General features: G+C 35.1%; 2 protein-coding genes across 2 annotated transcripts; one reads left to right on the forward strand and one right to left on the reverse strand.

Annotated features, from left to right (window-relative positions):
* Positions 1–6,568, reverse strand: LOC133856474 (zinc finger CCCH domain-containing protein 64). Its single transcript, XM_062291510.1, has 11 exons — positions 6,439–6,568; positions 6,087–6,360; positions 5,426–5,555; positions 5,180–5,299; positions 4,838–4,955; positions 3,866–4,317; positions 2,875–3,169; positions 2,544–2,637; positions 2,003–2,148; positions 637–870; positions 1–526 (listed from the first exon to the last, which is right to left on the reverse strand). The coding sequence occupies exons 1-10, from the start codon at positions 6,511–6,513 to the stop codon at positions 742–744; spliced, it is 1,833 nt and encodes a 610-aa protein (XP_062147494.1). The 5' UTR covers positions 6,514–6,568; the 3' UTR covers positions 1–526; positions 637–741.
* A 7,462-nt stretch (positions 6,569–14,030) lies between these two features.
* On the forward strand, positions 14,031–15,352 carry LOC133857672 (pathogen-associated molecular patterns-induced protein A70-like). Its single transcript, XM_062292967.1, has one exon. It carries the CDS (start codon positions 14,154–14,156, stop codon positions 14,859–14,861), a length of 708 nt encoding a protein of 235 aa, XP_062148951.1. The 5' UTR covers positions 14,031–14,153; the 3' UTR covers positions 14,862–15,352.
* Positions 15,353–17,022: the final 1,670 nt, after the last annotated feature.

The following is a 17,022-nucleotide window of genomic DNA, read 5'->3' on the forward strand; positions in this document are numbered from 1 at the left end:
TTAAACCACAAATAACAACTTTTATGTAACCCCCCCTCCCTAATGAATTTGGATCACAATTGGTTGCCGGAATTGAGAGAGAGGGAGCTATGGAACCCACCTGCACCGCCAAATTGCAGGGAATCCTTGTACAATAAATTCGACTACATGTAAGGGCAAAAGCTTCAAAGGAACATGATAGAACAACAGGGGGGGAAAGGGGGCTCAACTGCAACAATGCACAGCTTAGGAAGAAAAAAACACAGCAACAACGGTAAATCATACTCAAGAAGCAACCTAGGAACTTGTTTGGACGCATGAAGGCATTGTACAGATTGATGTCTAAACTTGTCTTATCTCTTCTTTGGCTTGGCTTCAAACATATAACACTCTGAAGGAAAATCAGTTTCAAGCACCTTGTCCGTTGAGGAGGATACCTCTTAATTCCACTGGTTACAAGAGATGATAAAACAGTTGGCTGGCAATCTTTGTAGGGAGCAGTGGAGACTGGCAGGTGCAGTGTGTATCTAAGCGAGTGTTCTTCCACCTAGGACACCAAAAAATCAAAAACCCTTAGCATTGTTCAGATGACAAATCAATGTCGTCTATTTTGGCATATGGGCTCTGGTGTTCTAAAATTTAAGAAGTCAAAGGTACCTTTTTAAGATGGGTAGCATCCCTCACCAACTAATAAAGAATCTCTAGAGATATATTAGAATTACAATAGATGACACATCAGTCCTCGCTTCTGTTACTGAAAAATCAGTTATTTGGATCAAATTCTTGAAATCGACTCTTGAAATCTTCTACCATCTTTGTTTCCTCTTCTTTGCTATCTGCACAATTCCTCCAATCAGCCCTATCTGCCATGTTCAGCAAGCCTGACAGAACCTGTAACATAGATTACATGCTATAACATTTCAATTGTTTTCCCATGACAAATTTTGGGTTGGGAGGGGCGGGGGATTTAAACTTTACCCAAAGAAATTCTGACAAAAATAAATTGAAATTGATCCGCACTAGCTCTCCATTCATCAGAATGTTTACAATAAACAGACATGCTGTGAAATTCTGTACTCCACTCGATTGGAGACTAACAAGAAATAACTCATTAAGACCACTAACCCAATATAGTTAAGAAAGAAAATCCAAAGCCAAGAACAGCGCATTTAAACAAAAACCACTGCACATGTTCAACAATGCAGCGAAAAATCCTGCTGCTTGTGAAGAGTAATCAAATCTGACATATAGCCATTCCCACCTAATTAAATCGTCTTGCCATGTAACATTGTGAATCTGAAGCTGATGCTCCATCTAAATGTCACACAATTTTCGTGCTAGTACAATAGCTTGGACCAAAAAATAAGTATCTACAATAGCCATCATGCCATAACCAAAATTCATGGTTTTACATGACACGATGAAAATGCGAACAACTTTGTCATTTAAGACAAGCAAGCTCTCCCCCGTTTATGTCACCACTAACAAAATGATCAACCAGAGCATAAAAAGTGAAATGTGAGTCATTTTATATTTGTTTCCTTAATGCGTCTAGAAATTAACATACATCTAACTTGCTTATTGAAAGTTTGCTGTTGGCTACCAAGCACATCCTAGTTGTCTTGTGTTACTATTGCTAATGAGAATGAAGAAAATACCATGAAACTCAACTGCTGTTTAAAAAAAAACAAACATATTACATATCTGATTAGCCTCAAATATTTATGGAATGTCTCAAGAACTATTATGAGGGTGGGTAGACAATTCAATGAAATCCAAATTCAAAAATAGAATACCGAAATATGTTAGTCAAATTTCAAATAACGAAGCCTGAAGGTCCTCTAACATCCCACACCTGACTAGCACTGCACTAATCTAGGTAGTCCTGAGAACAAATATTGGGACACGGCCAAGTATTGTTGATATTGTATGAGTTGGCGAATTCCATCTTTTGGGGGAAAAGAATGAGAAAAAGATACGCAAATTTTGAACACAAATACATAATATATACCAAGCAGCTTACCTCGCGCCCAAATTGAGCAGGAAATCTCTCATTTTCCTCAACCAAATGTGATAATATTGTACCATTAGGGAGCTCAACATAGAAGAAGCTAAAATCCTTATCGAACTGTGTCTTCAACAATTTTCTTCCATCAGCATTCTCATTCGCTACAATCAAGAGAATAACAGAATTAAGATACAGTGGAAGCCAAGATCTAGTAGATGTTGTAACATGCATAGATACTACAAGCAGCAGGACATTAAAGCAAGGCAGATTCTTGATTTTTTTTTTTTTTCGTGTGGGGGAAGAGAAAACTCAGAACTCTTGGAATGGAAATTGCGATATCTATTCAATCTATTTATCAGCACACACACACACACACACACGCATGCACACACAGTAATTAAACACTCACATCTTCTATAGACAACATATTAGGGCACAGGAAAACAAAGTTGTGGCAAAAAACTCAAGCATATAGGGATTTGACGGATCCAGTGCAGTATTTATAAGCCAATTGGCACAGCAAACTTGAAGTACACACTTGAACATTAAAACTTACTTTTCAAGGCCACAAATTTAAATCCCAGCTTTTCAGCAGCTAAGTTAAATATATCTTGAACAACAACCGCTCTGGATGAGGGAATAGGAACAGCCTACACAAGGAACGTGTGGAATAAATGAAATTTACAAAGCAAAATACGAAAAAAAAAAAAAAAAAAAAAAAAAAAAAAAAAAAAAAAAGGGAGGTAAATTAAAAATTTCATATTCTTCAGCCTAAGTAGAATCTTCAGTAGTGGAAACAACAAGAGAATCACTAGATTGTCAGTCATTCCCAAGTCTTAACACATAATGCATCTAATAAAGGAACTTGCAAAGGAGATAGCTTTTACCTGATGATTAGCATGAGTAATACGTTTTGAAAACCACTCAAAGAAAACAACTGATTTCCCTTGATTCTTATAATACCTCTTGAGACTATTCTGGAATCTACGAAGCTCAGTTTCATGTTCCAGCGGTAATAAAAGGGTATTAGGCAAATGCTCAATCGGTATTATTAGGACATGGTCTTCAACAAGCGGGCCTTTAGCCAGTGCACAGTAGTAATGCTCTCCTATGCTGGTGATTAAATGTGACTCTACGTTGGGGCTTGAAAGACAAAACCAGCACTCTTTTTTTGACCTGTAACTGATCAGTTGCAAGACAGAGTTAATATAAGAGATCATTTCATAAAAATGAAATCAAAGAGAAATGCTGGATACTATAATTCTATCCAACAAGGTTAACGTGGCACTCACAACTAACCCTTGGATAAATTCTTGTTAAATAATAATAATAATAAATCCAATGGTTGATTTGGAGTGCCACGTCAACATTGTTTGACAATTGTAAGATAGAATACTCGGCATCAAAAGGACATATGTAATATATACATACGTACATACATCCATATACATCTATATTCTCAAAGTGAAGTTATGTGGAAGATGATTCCACTCTGTTTGATGTGGTGCATTTGAAGAGAAAGAAATTACCGGAGCTTTAAAGACAGTGAGAGAACAATGGCAGAGCCAAAGGCATTCTTTTTCCATACCCTTTTTCAATGGATTGTTGCTTATAATTGTTTTCATATTTCTAGTTTTCAAGACTTTTTTTTTAACTTTTTTCTTTTTTTGGTTAGGTGTTTCTCTTCTATAATTCATGTGTACTTGGGTGCGCCTTTTGGTTTTTAATGAAATCCATTCGCTTATAAAAAAAATTAAAAAAAAAAAAAAAAAAAAAAAAAAAAAAAAAAAACATGGTTATAACAAAAAGAATGACTCAAACATCTTCACAAAGCAAAAGACTAAGTTAATATGAAAATTACTTCAATAAAACACCAACCTGTTAGTGCTAGCATTCTCAGATCCTTGTTTCTTGTGAGAATAACTCTCACCTTCATCCTGCAGGCTGTGCTTAAAGTTGCAATCTGGACCCCTTTCACATTTTCCCTTGTTAATAAAATCAAAACAAACACCTCTCAGAGACTGTTCTCTTGCATTGCTGTCATGTTGAAAGTTGCATTTTTCCCCTCGCGGACAAGACCCAGAAGATACAAATTTAAAACACAGCTTATCACCATCTCCTGCTCCATATCTCTGCCGTTTTTGGGAGACATCATATCTCCAATATTGTGAGTCATCAACACTATCACTATGCCTCTTTGTGGCTTCCTTCGCATGAACTGTTTGCTCTGAATATGTATATGGAGACAGGGTAGTGTTTGAGGATTTCATGCTAAGCTCAACAGCTGACATGACAGATGCTGGAGTAGGAGAAATCGCATGAATAAATTTCTGTGGAGAAAGTTCCCGACCAATAGTTATAGAATGCCCAGAAGCAATATATCTAAATGCCGAAGGTCGAAGAAAAGACAAGCAAATGAAAGATATCCCATGCAAGAGAGAGAACATCACATGCATAAGCCCAACATCACATGCAGTATCTAGAAATCATAATAAGATATAAATGCAAGTGATGTTAAAAATTAGCCTCTAGGGTAATCAAGTGCTTAGCTGCATCAGGGCCATCTCTGTGAAGCATTCATACTTTATACTCAGGGCATAGACAAGCCCATAGCAATCTCTTTCCAAAGGAGCTATCCTTGGAAATTCCAGCACTAATGAAACAATTAACTGATACTTGATTGAGACTTTATGTTGCCAAAGGTAAATATAATAAATTAATAGTTTTGTAAACTTTGTTGCAAAAAGAAAGGTTAAAAAAAAAAAAAAAAAAAAGAACAAGAACAAGAAGATAAAATTATAGCAAAATAGATCACGAATGCTTACAAAAATTATTATGAGAAACTCAGACCTGTTTATCTTTATTCCCAACAGAAGCAAGACCCAAGAAGCGGGTTATATGCACAGCATCAATGTTAGAGTAAGGTTCACGAGCATAGAATATGCCTTTAGTACCTGCAATGTGATACCTACCACGGAAGACAGAGTTCAACCAATAAAAACAACATATAATTTTCTTTTAATACAAAGACAAACTTTTAATACGTTATATATGGGCCAGAAAGCAATCAATAAAATGTGAAACATTATGGAAAATACATTCCAAAAAAGAAATATCTATGCAATGGGGCAGTAAATTCTGATTCTACATTTATGTACAATGATCAATCCAGGATTCCCCAGAGCAACATACCGTGGTTTTATCTCTGCTACTAATTCCGATACGGCAGAATCGCTGCCAAATGAATCAGAGAATCCGAGGGGAAGATCAGATGTAGCTGCTCCATTTGTCACCCCACTCGGCCATTCATTAGTAGTAAATGATTAAGGTAGTCAACTAAACAGACCACACACTAAAAATCCAGCAAGTAACATTCAGAATCACATATAAAATAACCAACTTCAAGAACAGCTCCCATTCATAGTAGAGCAAGGATATGTTAGGAACAAATCAACTATTCCAGGTTCCTCAGCTATAGCTCGCAATGCGTCCACATCATCTTGCGTGTACATTCCAAACTGTTGACCATCCGATGAATGCCTACCAGATAAATACGCCACAGATAACCCTATAATCGAAATTAAACAATAATACAAAGTCATTATTCATCTAAAAAAAATTATACAAAGTCATCAGCATTTGTCCTGATAAAAACCCTACATCATTGAAATCAGAATACATTCAAATGCCAATATTCTTGTCAAGATTATCCAGAATCCACAGTACAATTTAAATATGGTGATTATAGACATTCGCTTATAATTCTTAATCTAACTCGTGAAATGTATCACATTGTCAACCAAACTCATGAAATGCCACTCTAGATAACGAACTAATTTCTCATGTCATACCGTATTCTTGCTTTTTTAAAATTATAAATACCAAATCATTCTTACAGGCTGCCAAAACAAAAAAAAACTCTTTTTGGCTGCTAAAAGAGCAAGTAGTACAATACTGATGTTGTAACCCTATAAAGCTAAACTGTGAATTAATTTGACCACGTTACGTTACAATTACATCAAAACTACATGGATTAATCGAAATTAGCTGCTAACCTCTTAAAAAACAAATTAATCCAATAGCAAAATTTGAAACGTACCATGGAGCGTGAACTTGCCACTGCCTTTCAACCAGAAAAGATTCTCACAGACCCTGAGGCCGTCCATCTTGAACCCTTTGTTAGCCGAGTCCCTGGTAGCCGCCGATAGGACCTTAAACGCACCAACGCCGTAGTCGCCGACGAAGTACGTGGGAAGAGGGACTTTGGACCGGCCTTCGGTATAGTCCGCAAGCTCGTCGAGCCCGTCTGGCGAGTCCGGGAAGAACTGGCCCACGCAGAGTAGCGCGTCGAATGGGCCCGCCGATTTGTTGACCTGGAATTAAAAACAAAACCCTAGAGATACGTGGACATTCATAAATGCAGGGAGAGAGAGAGAGAGAGAGAGAGAGACCGATGATACGCGCTTGAAGAGCTGATTGAGGCGGCCAAGAACGTCGCCGCAGAGCAGAATTCTTGGGGGAGCCATGTGTGTATCAGTCAAGTGTTTGCGCGCGCGCGTGAGACAGAGAGAGGGTCTGAACTCTGAAGCTTGAAGATGAAAGAGCGGCTTTGGGCTGCAGATCTGATCATGGGCCGGTTAAGGGCCCCTCATCAGCCCATACAAATGCAATTGAGAGTTTCAATCCCGGCCCTCGTATTAATTCCATTAGTTAGGCTTCAAAAAACCTTTTCTTTTTTTTTTTTCTTTTTTTCTTTTTTTAAACAATGAACTCAGGGCTCCTTGCATTAAAAACCATCAGGCCCGAGGGCACATCACAGTGAGTAGAAATACAAACGCATGCTACCCACTAAGCTAGAATATTTGACTTGGATGTTGTCAACAAATAAACAAATATTACAAAATCAGGCATTTGAGCCATTCTCTACATGTAAGCACCATTTCTAAAGATGAGAAGGCTGATTCGGACAAAACAAGCCCTAAAACAAACCAATAATATCTGAAAACTCATAAACAAACTTGAAGAAGAAAAAAAACAATACAAGGAAAACAAAACCACAAACATAAACATCAAACAAGCGGTCATCGAAAAATCTTGTCGGTGCCGACGCATAAACAACATGCGCCATACACGAACCCCACCCCAGTGACAACTAATTGTCGAAAACCCTCCCCACCACCGGCCAAGACCAAAAAGAGAGACCCGTGACCCACACTCACAAAAACAGAGAATGAAAACCTTGGCGCGTGCAGGCCACGCGCCGACCACCGTAAACCCACATGGCCGTGGCTAAAGGCAGTAGGACCGGAAAGCGACAGCAAACTCCAATAAGAAGCGCATGTCCCAAAAAGCCAGGAGGATGAGCATAGATCTAGCGAAGAAAGCGAAGAAAACAGTGAAGCTCGGCCATAAATTCTCACCCCAAACGATCTATCTTGCTTGCCATTCCTACCAGAAATACAAATACAAAAACACAACCAAATACTAAAACAAAACAAACTTTACTGGTTCTACAAAACCAAAGAGGAAAACCACTTCATAATCTTAAAGGTTATGAGGCAAAACACCCCTGAATCTAACTATGGGGAAGACGTAAGACCTTCTAGAAGGTCACAAAAAACACCGTGTGGAGGAGAGAGGAGTGAAACCTCCCTCCCCCCATGCCACAAAATCTATCAACGCTCTCTCTCTCTAGAAAGTATCGGGAGTTTCTCTCTCTTGCTCTTTCCAGCATAGACACTTCTTAAAAAAACTTTATTATTGAAGAGTAATGCTACAAATAACATTTTTATCTCATAACTATTTTATAATGTTGACGTGGTTGTCCTAACCTTCCCTAAAATTAATTGCCTCAAAATAACCTATCCCAAAAGGGAAATTCCAATTCATTGGGCCTTTCGATACAATCACGTCCAAACTATATGATTGAATAAATCTTTCTCTATTCGTTGCAAAATATATATATTACTGAAAGATAAGAAGGAAAAAAAAAATATTTTTATCGATCACATAAATGATAAACCCTGCCTCGCGATGAAAGACTAAGGAAGGAAACACAAAGTGAGAACCATAACTGATAAACTTGAAGGGCTTCCTGTGAAATGATGGAATTGATTGGAAGTTTGGAACTATCAAGAAAGCATCTAAGAAAAAAATGTGGTGCATAGTATTAGTATTCCACATAATAGAATATCCTAAAATTCTATCTTAATATTCAATTAAGACTTAATTACAACTGATTTGAGCCGCAATCTGATAATGGGCTAGTCCATGATAGGTTAAGTGCCCGATTTAAAATGCAAGATAGAGTTTCAATTTCGACCGTCATCTTAATTCAACTATAGGATCAAGATTGTCTAAAGTTCTTAAATTCTTTTAATGAAAAATGATAGAAATACTCACGGTACACAACAAGTGCACAACAGCAAGATACAATGAAGTGGGGCCTACACATTGAGTTTCACTCTATTGTGTCTTGGTGTTGTGCACCTGTTGTACACTGTGAATGCAAGAATCACTCCCCTTCTTTAATTCCTAGAATATTTTATCGTCCCGGTTCAATTGAGGGATGAAATAAATCAATGTAATAAAATATCTTGATATTTGTAGAAGGTCTCAATCCTCAATCAAGACTTCTTAACCCCGCCAACATAATTGGCCAGATAATTATATGGATATTCCTGCCTATCCCATCTTTTCAAGACTCAAGTGTCTCGTCTCTATTACCAAACAAAAAGAAGAAAAGAAAAAGTTATCTCATTTTACTTTTCCTAATAACCCTGTCTTTTCTTTTAACTAATTAATCATACGTAATACACAAATATTTTATAAACATTTCACAGAGTTTGAACAAGGTACATACATCATCGGTGTACTTCCACTTCACACCTATTGTAATAATAAACGACTCGTTAAGTCGTAACTTTTTCTTTGATTGGATTCTCAAAGTTTTTATCGCTCCATTTCTGCAAGGGCAGATAACCCATCGTTGTCTCGGTTGGAGAACATTTATGCCCTCTCCTACCCCTTTGAATAGGACAAAAAAAAGTGTGTATAACAGGATTGAGATCCCATGTGCCTCATTTCAACCATCTAAATGATGACAACAATTAAAAAGAGAGTAAAAAATAAAAAGGTCATAATTTGTGTTGATCCTTCCAAGTGGGTGGTCCAAAAAAAGGTACTGCACCCGTGTAATTTTGTCATACCTAGGATTTTAATTTAGTAAAAAAATAATAATAATAATAATAATAATAATTAAATCCGATCCAGTAACATTTTGGAGTCACACTACCGATAAATTAGAACCACATAAATGGTGATACTAGAGAGGGTATTGTCATTTGTCAGTAGTGTTCATACCGGCCGTATACTTTTCAAGAAGGGAAAGAGTAGTTGGTCCAGTTAGTTGGCACATGCTCCTCAATCACACTAAGTGGGAACAAGCTCACCCTGACTGCACAATAAATAACAACATTTATTGTCGATTATTTCTCTCTATTATTTTTTTTTTTTGACATAATTTCTCTCTATTATTGGTCTTTCTTTACTTTCATTGTCAGTATTTTACACGTAATTAATTCACCTTTTCTTGAGACACCTAATATATATATATAAACAGTAAAAAGAAAAAGAAGCAGATATTTTTTAAGTTTATTTTCATTATAATGGTTATGAATTTTACTTTAGTAACACGTTAAATCATTATTTATTATATAAGTTTAAGTTGATAAAAAAATATAAATTTAATTAATATTTTAACACAATAAATAAGAAAAAAAAAATATGACTTAGTTATTTTTTTTGTTTTGTAGAAAAAAAAGAAAAAGAACAAAAAAAGAAAAAGAAAAAGGAGAGCGATGGCCTTAAAAAGCTCACTTCCTTTCTTCATTTCTTTTCTTTTTTTTTTTCTTTCTTTTTTTCCTCTCATTATTTCTATCATCGATCTCCCTATCAAACAAACAATCAAAGCATCAATGAATGAAGGAAAAGGTTTTGGTGTACTGGAACTCTGGAAGTGGATAAGAGACAACGTGTAAACTCACGCTTCGAATGCGGCCAAAATAAGTCTGTCAATGACGACAGAAGGGTGACGTCACACCGGTGCCCCGCCAAGAAGGTCGACTTCTCAACTGTCGTTTATAGAAATGAACAGTATTGGCCTCTTGGGCTCATCCTCACGAACCAGCCACCTACTCCTGACGTGTACAAGTGCGATCGGGGGACGACGTTTTCCCGACGACATCGTGAATCATCTCTCCAAGTAAAAGGTTATGGAAAATTGTAGACGCTTTTCTGCGGCAATTGCTGACATTTTGTTAATGTGATGAAGACTACTTAGACTTGAGATTTTCAAGTCCCTCAATGCAATGAGTACTTAAGATAAGACTGATTTTTGTACAAAACTTTGAATTGAACAAATTTTTCAAAGTTGGTTGGTTAAGGGAAGGTTTTCAATAGTTTATAACATATGAATCTGATTACAATTCGACTTAATTTATTTATGTGTAATGAATGGATAGAAAGTTGTAACATATCATCACACCATCCCGTCAGTGTTTACGGCGGTTCATTATATCTCATGGGTCACAGTCTAAATAACTCGAATCCGTGATGCAGTGATTGGCTTTAATACCTATTATAATATATGAAAAGTATATTATATTTTCCGTATATTTATATTTTATTTATATTAAAATATTCTCTATTTTACGAATTAATTGTAATCAAATATTGAGATTTGATAATCATAATTTGTTTTTACTATAAACCTTAAAAATAATGACCTATGTAATGTAAACAAACATGTTAATGAACACAATGTAGCTCTTAAGGCTAATTCGTAGTCGTGGACGTAGATGTCTAACACTGAACCACTCGTAATTTTTTGTGTCATTTACTTTCTAAAGTTTTAGAGCTAGTTTGGTAACACTTTTTAAGACAATTTTGGTTTTTTAAAACAAAAATATAAAAGCTTTAATAAACAATTAAAAATACAAAACACTCGATAAACTATTTTTACTAATTTCAGGTCACATCACAATAAAAAAATCAAAAAACAAAAAATACCGACTAAAATGTTTTACCAAACAGCCCTTAAGGGTGCACAATTAATTAACGGATTGCAGATATTCTGTGAGGGAGTTGAAGTTTCTTCCTTAAAAATCTTTAACTATATATGACCCCATATGTCTGCATTCACATACCGAGTCAATTGGAACCGGTTTTAATTTACTGATGGAGTTGGGGACTTGGCCTGTCAATTGCTCGGATAGGATACACGTCACGCATTAGTGCCGCTCAACCTTTAACCAGACATACTTTGGAAAAGCATCTTCTATATTTCATTGTCAAATATAATAAATCTAAATCCAAATCCAAAATATCTATTAAAAAAAAATACAAATTCAAAATATCTATTAAAAAAAAATACAAATCCAAAACACTACATATCCAAATAACTAAATACAAACAAATTTTTAATATATATATAGACAGTTAGCGGTTAATTATAACCGCTTTTGAAAGTAGTTTATGCGATTAGCAATTACGGATCAATTATAACTACCTCGTTTGTATATACTTTCAATCAACCTTATAGAAAAATAAAAATAAAATAAAATAAAATTACGCATATTAATTAGCACGTTACTCTAAGTTGGAGTAATTCGAGAACACGAGTTTATTTGGTCATAAGTGTAATGCATATATGCAGGGGTAGAGCTAGCCCCAGCTCTCAGATTTTTTTAAAAAATTTAACTCCTAATTTTTTTATTTTTCAATTTTTTTCCCTAAATCCCGAATGCTCCACCCCCTGCATTTATGGATTGTTCTGATTGGTGGCAAGCGTCACATGCATGTATAATGCATCGAAAACCGAAAAGTACTTTATAATTATGAAGGGCCAAATCATATACTCCTTTTTCTCCTAATATTTGATTAAAGGGAAGAAAAGCATATATATATATATCATTATTTTTTTTCATCCAATGGGAAAAGATAGCAACTTGCATGTTTTTTAATATATATATATATATATTAATTAAAAAAATGGCATGGTCAATGAGTGCCAGTTTTGTATTAGACCAATGTTTTTTAATTAATTAATTCTTCTGCATGCATGTGACAAGAAATATGCTCGAGAAGTAGGCATGCATAAGGAATGCCACTTTGAATCCAGTTAGACGAGTTGCACGAGTCACCCATCCAACAAGGCAACTACTTTATTTAATTTAGTTTATAAAATTTACATTGTGCTTTATGAACAGCAGAAAAATAATGTTTTTTTTTTGGGTTAGGGGGAAAACTTTGACCCTTTCCGTAATTGGACCGTTCGCAAAATTCATCACTGTAAATATTATATTATATAATTTAGAAAAAAATTCACTTAATCTTTAAGACTTTCATAACTCTTACAATTATCTTTTTAAAATTAACACGTGGCCTTCAAATCCTTAACAACCTCAATCCCCCATGGCTCCCTCTCTCCTTTTTGCTTAATAAAAAAAGTAGTTGTATCTACATTATAATAACATAAATAATACCACTGAGAATTTGACATCATACGGCACGAGATGCTTTAATTATAGATGCTTTTGCTTTGGCGTTTTGGCATCACCTTCCTGCTCTAGTTTTTCTAGGTTTTTGTCTTGTCATTTTTTAATTCAGTAATGAGTTTAGCCACACAAAAACCTAATATTTACAACTTAAGCTTCGGTTAAGTTTTATTATTATTATTATTATTATTTTTTTTTTTTAAAAAAAAAAAAAAAAAAAGCTTCGGTTAAGTTTTCATATATAAATATTATCTTAACGTAAAAACGTCTTTAATTGATTTTTTTTTTTGTAAGCTTCTAACCGTCATCCTAAAAATATGTTGGAAAGGTGAAGGAGGTTCCAACGAGGTTAGTATTGGCAGAAGTGGAACCACTATTTTTCTTTATTTTTATTTTTGACAAGAAAAATTTCACTATTTATACGTGATATTTCATTATTTTTACAATTATATTCTTAAACTTTAAAAAATAACAATTCAGTCTATCCATCTTATAATTTTTTTATTTTTGCAATTTAAACCCATTAATTTTTTTTATTAAATACTAATAAAAAGGTGTCAAAATTCATTTTTTTTAAGTTAAAAAAAAAAAGTGAGTCTCCACGCTTGAAATGCATATACATCTATTGTTTGCTTGTTCGAAAATACAAAATACTTCTTAAATGTTTTTTTTTTTTTTTTTAAAGAATACGCGTGTTCTTTTCGGTTATTTAAAGATATGAACAGTAGAATCAGCTGTCACCAGCTTCATGCACGCCTGCCGGCCTCCCTCCAATGGCTCCAAACAGATATTTTCATTTTATAAGCTGACTTGATGTCAAATATTTGGTCCGAAAATTAAAAAAAAAAAAAAAAAAAAGGACTCTTAAGTCTTATCAATCAATTCAAGTCAGGAGTCACCGTTCATTTTAGGTGAACGGTGAACCGTTCAGATGTTACCTACAAAGTCCAAAACAAAAAAGTAGGCGTTGGAGTGCTTTTTGGAGGTGGTTATTGTATATAAGTATACTGTATACCTGATTTTATATTACTTAAAATTTAAGAACCACGTTTGAATAACATTAAAAAAATATTTATTAAATATAATTTTTTTAATTTAATGATAAATTTAAAAGTTACATCAATTTTAAAAGAACTCAATAAAAATATGAATCCTTCTTATAAGATTATTCATAACTTATTATATTTTTATTTTATTGAACTAACCGTTATTAAAGACCGATAAATACTGGTAATCTACCAAATCAGTCTAATAATAATAATAAAAAAAAAAAGTAATATATAACATTTATTTACGGTTAAATTTGTAACATCTAATCTTAAATCATGAAAATATTTACCCTCAATTTCAGTGAAACGTTCAGATCCTAGTCTATTGGGCATTGATAGAGGTACAAATGAAGAGTCAGAACTCCTATATAAGAAAACAACAAACAAAATTTAATCCGAGTAAAAAGAAAACAATAAAGAGGGGAAAAAGGTAAAACCTCATAACCACGAGGCATATTTCCCAATAAAGACTCTGCGACACTCTCTATAAGCTAACCTATCTTCATCGTCTTCGGTCACCCTCTGCCAAAGAAGCTCTGTCTCTCTGTGTGGTTTGCTGAGATGAGCTCCATTTGGGATTTCATGGCGACTTGGTTAACTTCCACCTGGCTCTTCATCTTCTTCAACCTCACCATCCTCACCCTCTTCCTCGCCTCGCATTTCGGCTCTCACAAAAAACCACAACAACAACAACAACTCGCTCGAGCCCCGTCTCTGCTCGACCGAGTTAGGTCCTTCGACCTCTCTTTCTACAAGCAGTTCGAGCAACCCAACACAGCCCCGGCCACAGAGTTTCTACAACCCGATCAGTGCGATCACGCCAACCCGGATAATCCTCCGACCCAACTCGTCCGATCTCCTTCTCTTTTGGAACGGCTCAAGTGCCTCAACCTCCCCACTCTCTACAGATCTGACTCGTCCGTCCCGGAAGTGGAACCCGAACCCGAAAATGAAGCCCCTGACCCGAGCGTGGACACGGACGCGGGCCCGGGTCAGGATCATGGCAGTGTGGTGAGACGGACCAAGTCCGCCAAGGCTGTCGGGGCTGCGGAGAGGCCTCGGGAAAAGATGAAGAAGTCGGTCAGCGAGAGATCGGCGCTGGAGGAGAACGACGTCGTCATACGACGCAGAGAAACCTCGGCGTTGGGAGACGACGAAGAGGTGGACGCCAAGGCTGATGATTTTATCAACAGGTTCAAGCAGCAGTTGCGGTTGCAGAGGCTTGACTCTCTTCTGCGTTACAGGGAATTCCTTAAGGGGGGGAATTAGGATTTAATGTTTTCTTTCTTTTTCGGTCTATTATGGAAAATTAGTTGTTGATTCTTCCCCTGGAAAAGGCTATGGGTATGTTGGTCATTTCGGCTTTTGATGACTACATTATCAATGCTCAGGAGAGGAGGTTGGTGAATGAACGTGGGGTTGGCACTTGGCAGGGAAGGGGGAAGAAATGAATACCAGAGAGAGAGAGCAATAGACCATGGTGGTGGAAATTGATTGAATTTCGTGGGGGTTGTTCTGTCTTTTTGCTTCTATTAGGTAAATTAGCGGTAATGTAATTAAATGGTAAGTAATTTTGTGTCAGCCTGATGTGTGTGTGTTTTCAGGAACTTGCATTTTTATGGGTGTATGGGAAGAGTTTCCCCCAAGTGGATCTGCTCCTTGGATTGGATTGAATTTCATGGGTCATTCTGTCATTTTGATCCTTTTACGTTTGTTAAAATTAGGGTAACATAATTAAGAGTGTTCTGCGTTAATTTTGATGTCTGTTGTTTCTGTTGCATTTTCTTTTCGTGGGTGTTCATATTATAGTGTACAAAAGGATCTTCAATTCTGCTAAGGGCTTTTCATTTCAAAAAAAAAAAAATAGAGATAATCTATTTGAAGTGAAAGTGGAGAAAATTTAATTTAATAGTAGTATATACGGGGTGTCATGCCATCATTACATGCAACAAAACGAAATTTGAATCGAGAAAATCTCACCTATTTTCATTCGGTCATTCTATTTCTTTAAGAGTAACACGATCATTGTGTAACTAATAGCGAAGTTGTAACAACTTAGAGAGATTACTGTTAGTTATATTGGCGCTATCACTTAAAAAAGACTAGTCAATTTTGAGATTAATTCTTATAATCACTTGTAAAGTTCAATTTTACCTATTAAAGAATAAATAAATGTAATTGCTTTTTATAATCTATGCGTCCTACATAAACTCTAATAATATAATAATAATAATAATAATATATAATATTGAATGGACACAATATCGTCAATAGTATTTCAAATTACAGTTTGCCCATTGAATTTCATATATATGTCGTATTCCTTCATGAGTGTTTAATGATCTTAATTTAATTAGTTAGATAAAAGGCACCCAAACGTACAAGTTACAACAACCGGATCGATATCGTCGAAGATATGCTTGACAACAACGGACAAGGATCCTGTTCCTGACAATAACATTAAAATAAACAACTCTTTGTATTTATATTAATTTTTTACTAATTAATTTTATTTTTTTTTTTTAAAAAAAAGGAAATGGAAACAATTTTTCATGGTAGAACACTCGCGAAACTTGATTTCAAAATGAATCATCTCATAAATTATCATAATTGTAAAACTCCCTAAAAAAAAAAAAAAAATCTGAATTTATGTTTGCTTGCGTTGGAAGGATTCATGAGTAGTAGACATACATAATGGTTGATCACTACCATTTTATTTTTTTATTTGTCATGTTTCTATCACGATATTTATTTTCAGTGCCTTGTGTTCTTGTTCGTAATGATGAATTTGTGATCAAAGTTCAAGATGTTTCCACACTTCCAAATTTCCAATACAGTGATTACCCAAATTGCACATCAACGACCAGACTTAGAGTTGGTGTTCGATTTGGCTATTGTTAGTTAAAAATAAAAACATAAATTATTGATTAAATGATTAAATTTATTTATTCATATCAAGGGTCAAAGTCATGTGATATAATAGTTTATATGTTAGTGGCTGCATGGCGCGATAATTATCACATCGATTTGTAAACATAATAAGTATAATTTAATGTTGACGGTAATGATTGACGTGTAAGTATCACATGGACTATTACGTGCAAAAAAAAATTGTATATAATGAAGCTTCAATGTTAGAGCATATTAAGGGATTTGATTTAAGAGCTTTATTGTAATTATTGTTATCTCCCGACTCTTATTACCATCGAATCTGATTGATTTTGATTACCATATTTATCTACCCATATTCTCCTATAAATAGGAGTCTAATGTATTGTGAAACTATCAAGAGAAGCAATAGTATAATGTAGCAATTTGAGCTTTATAATGTAGACGTAGGTCATAGACCGAACCACGTAAAATTCTTATCTCTATTTTATTATTCCGCTTTAATTTTTATTTGTATTATCTTTTTCTTTCATTCTTGAGT

The sequence above is a fragment of the Alnus glutinosa genome, chromosome 14 (genome assembly GCF_958979055.1).
Source record: "Alnus glutinosa chromosome 14, dhAlnGlut1.1, whole genome shotgun sequence".
NCBI classification, from domain to species: Eukaryota; Viridiplantae; Streptophyta; class Magnoliopsida; order Fagales; family Betulaceae; genus Alnus; species Alnus glutinosa.

Coding starts and splice junctions, on each gene's coding strand:
- LOC133856474 (XM_062291510.1), bottom strand. CDS start 6,513: ATGGCTCCCCCAAGAATTCTGCTCTGCGGCGACGTTCTTGGCCGCCTC. Junction 5,556..6,086: donor TGGCAAGTTCACGCTCCATG/GTACGTTTCAAA, acceptor TTTCGATTATAG/GGTTATCTGTGGCGTATTTA. Junction 5,300..5,425: donor ATAGTTGATTTGTTCCTAAC/ATATCCTTGCTC, acceptor ATCATTTACTAC/TAATGAATGGCCGAGTGGGG.
- LOC133857672 (XM_062292967.1), top strand. CDS start 14,154: ATGAGCTCCATTTGGGATTTCATGGCGACTTGGTTAACTTCCACCTGG.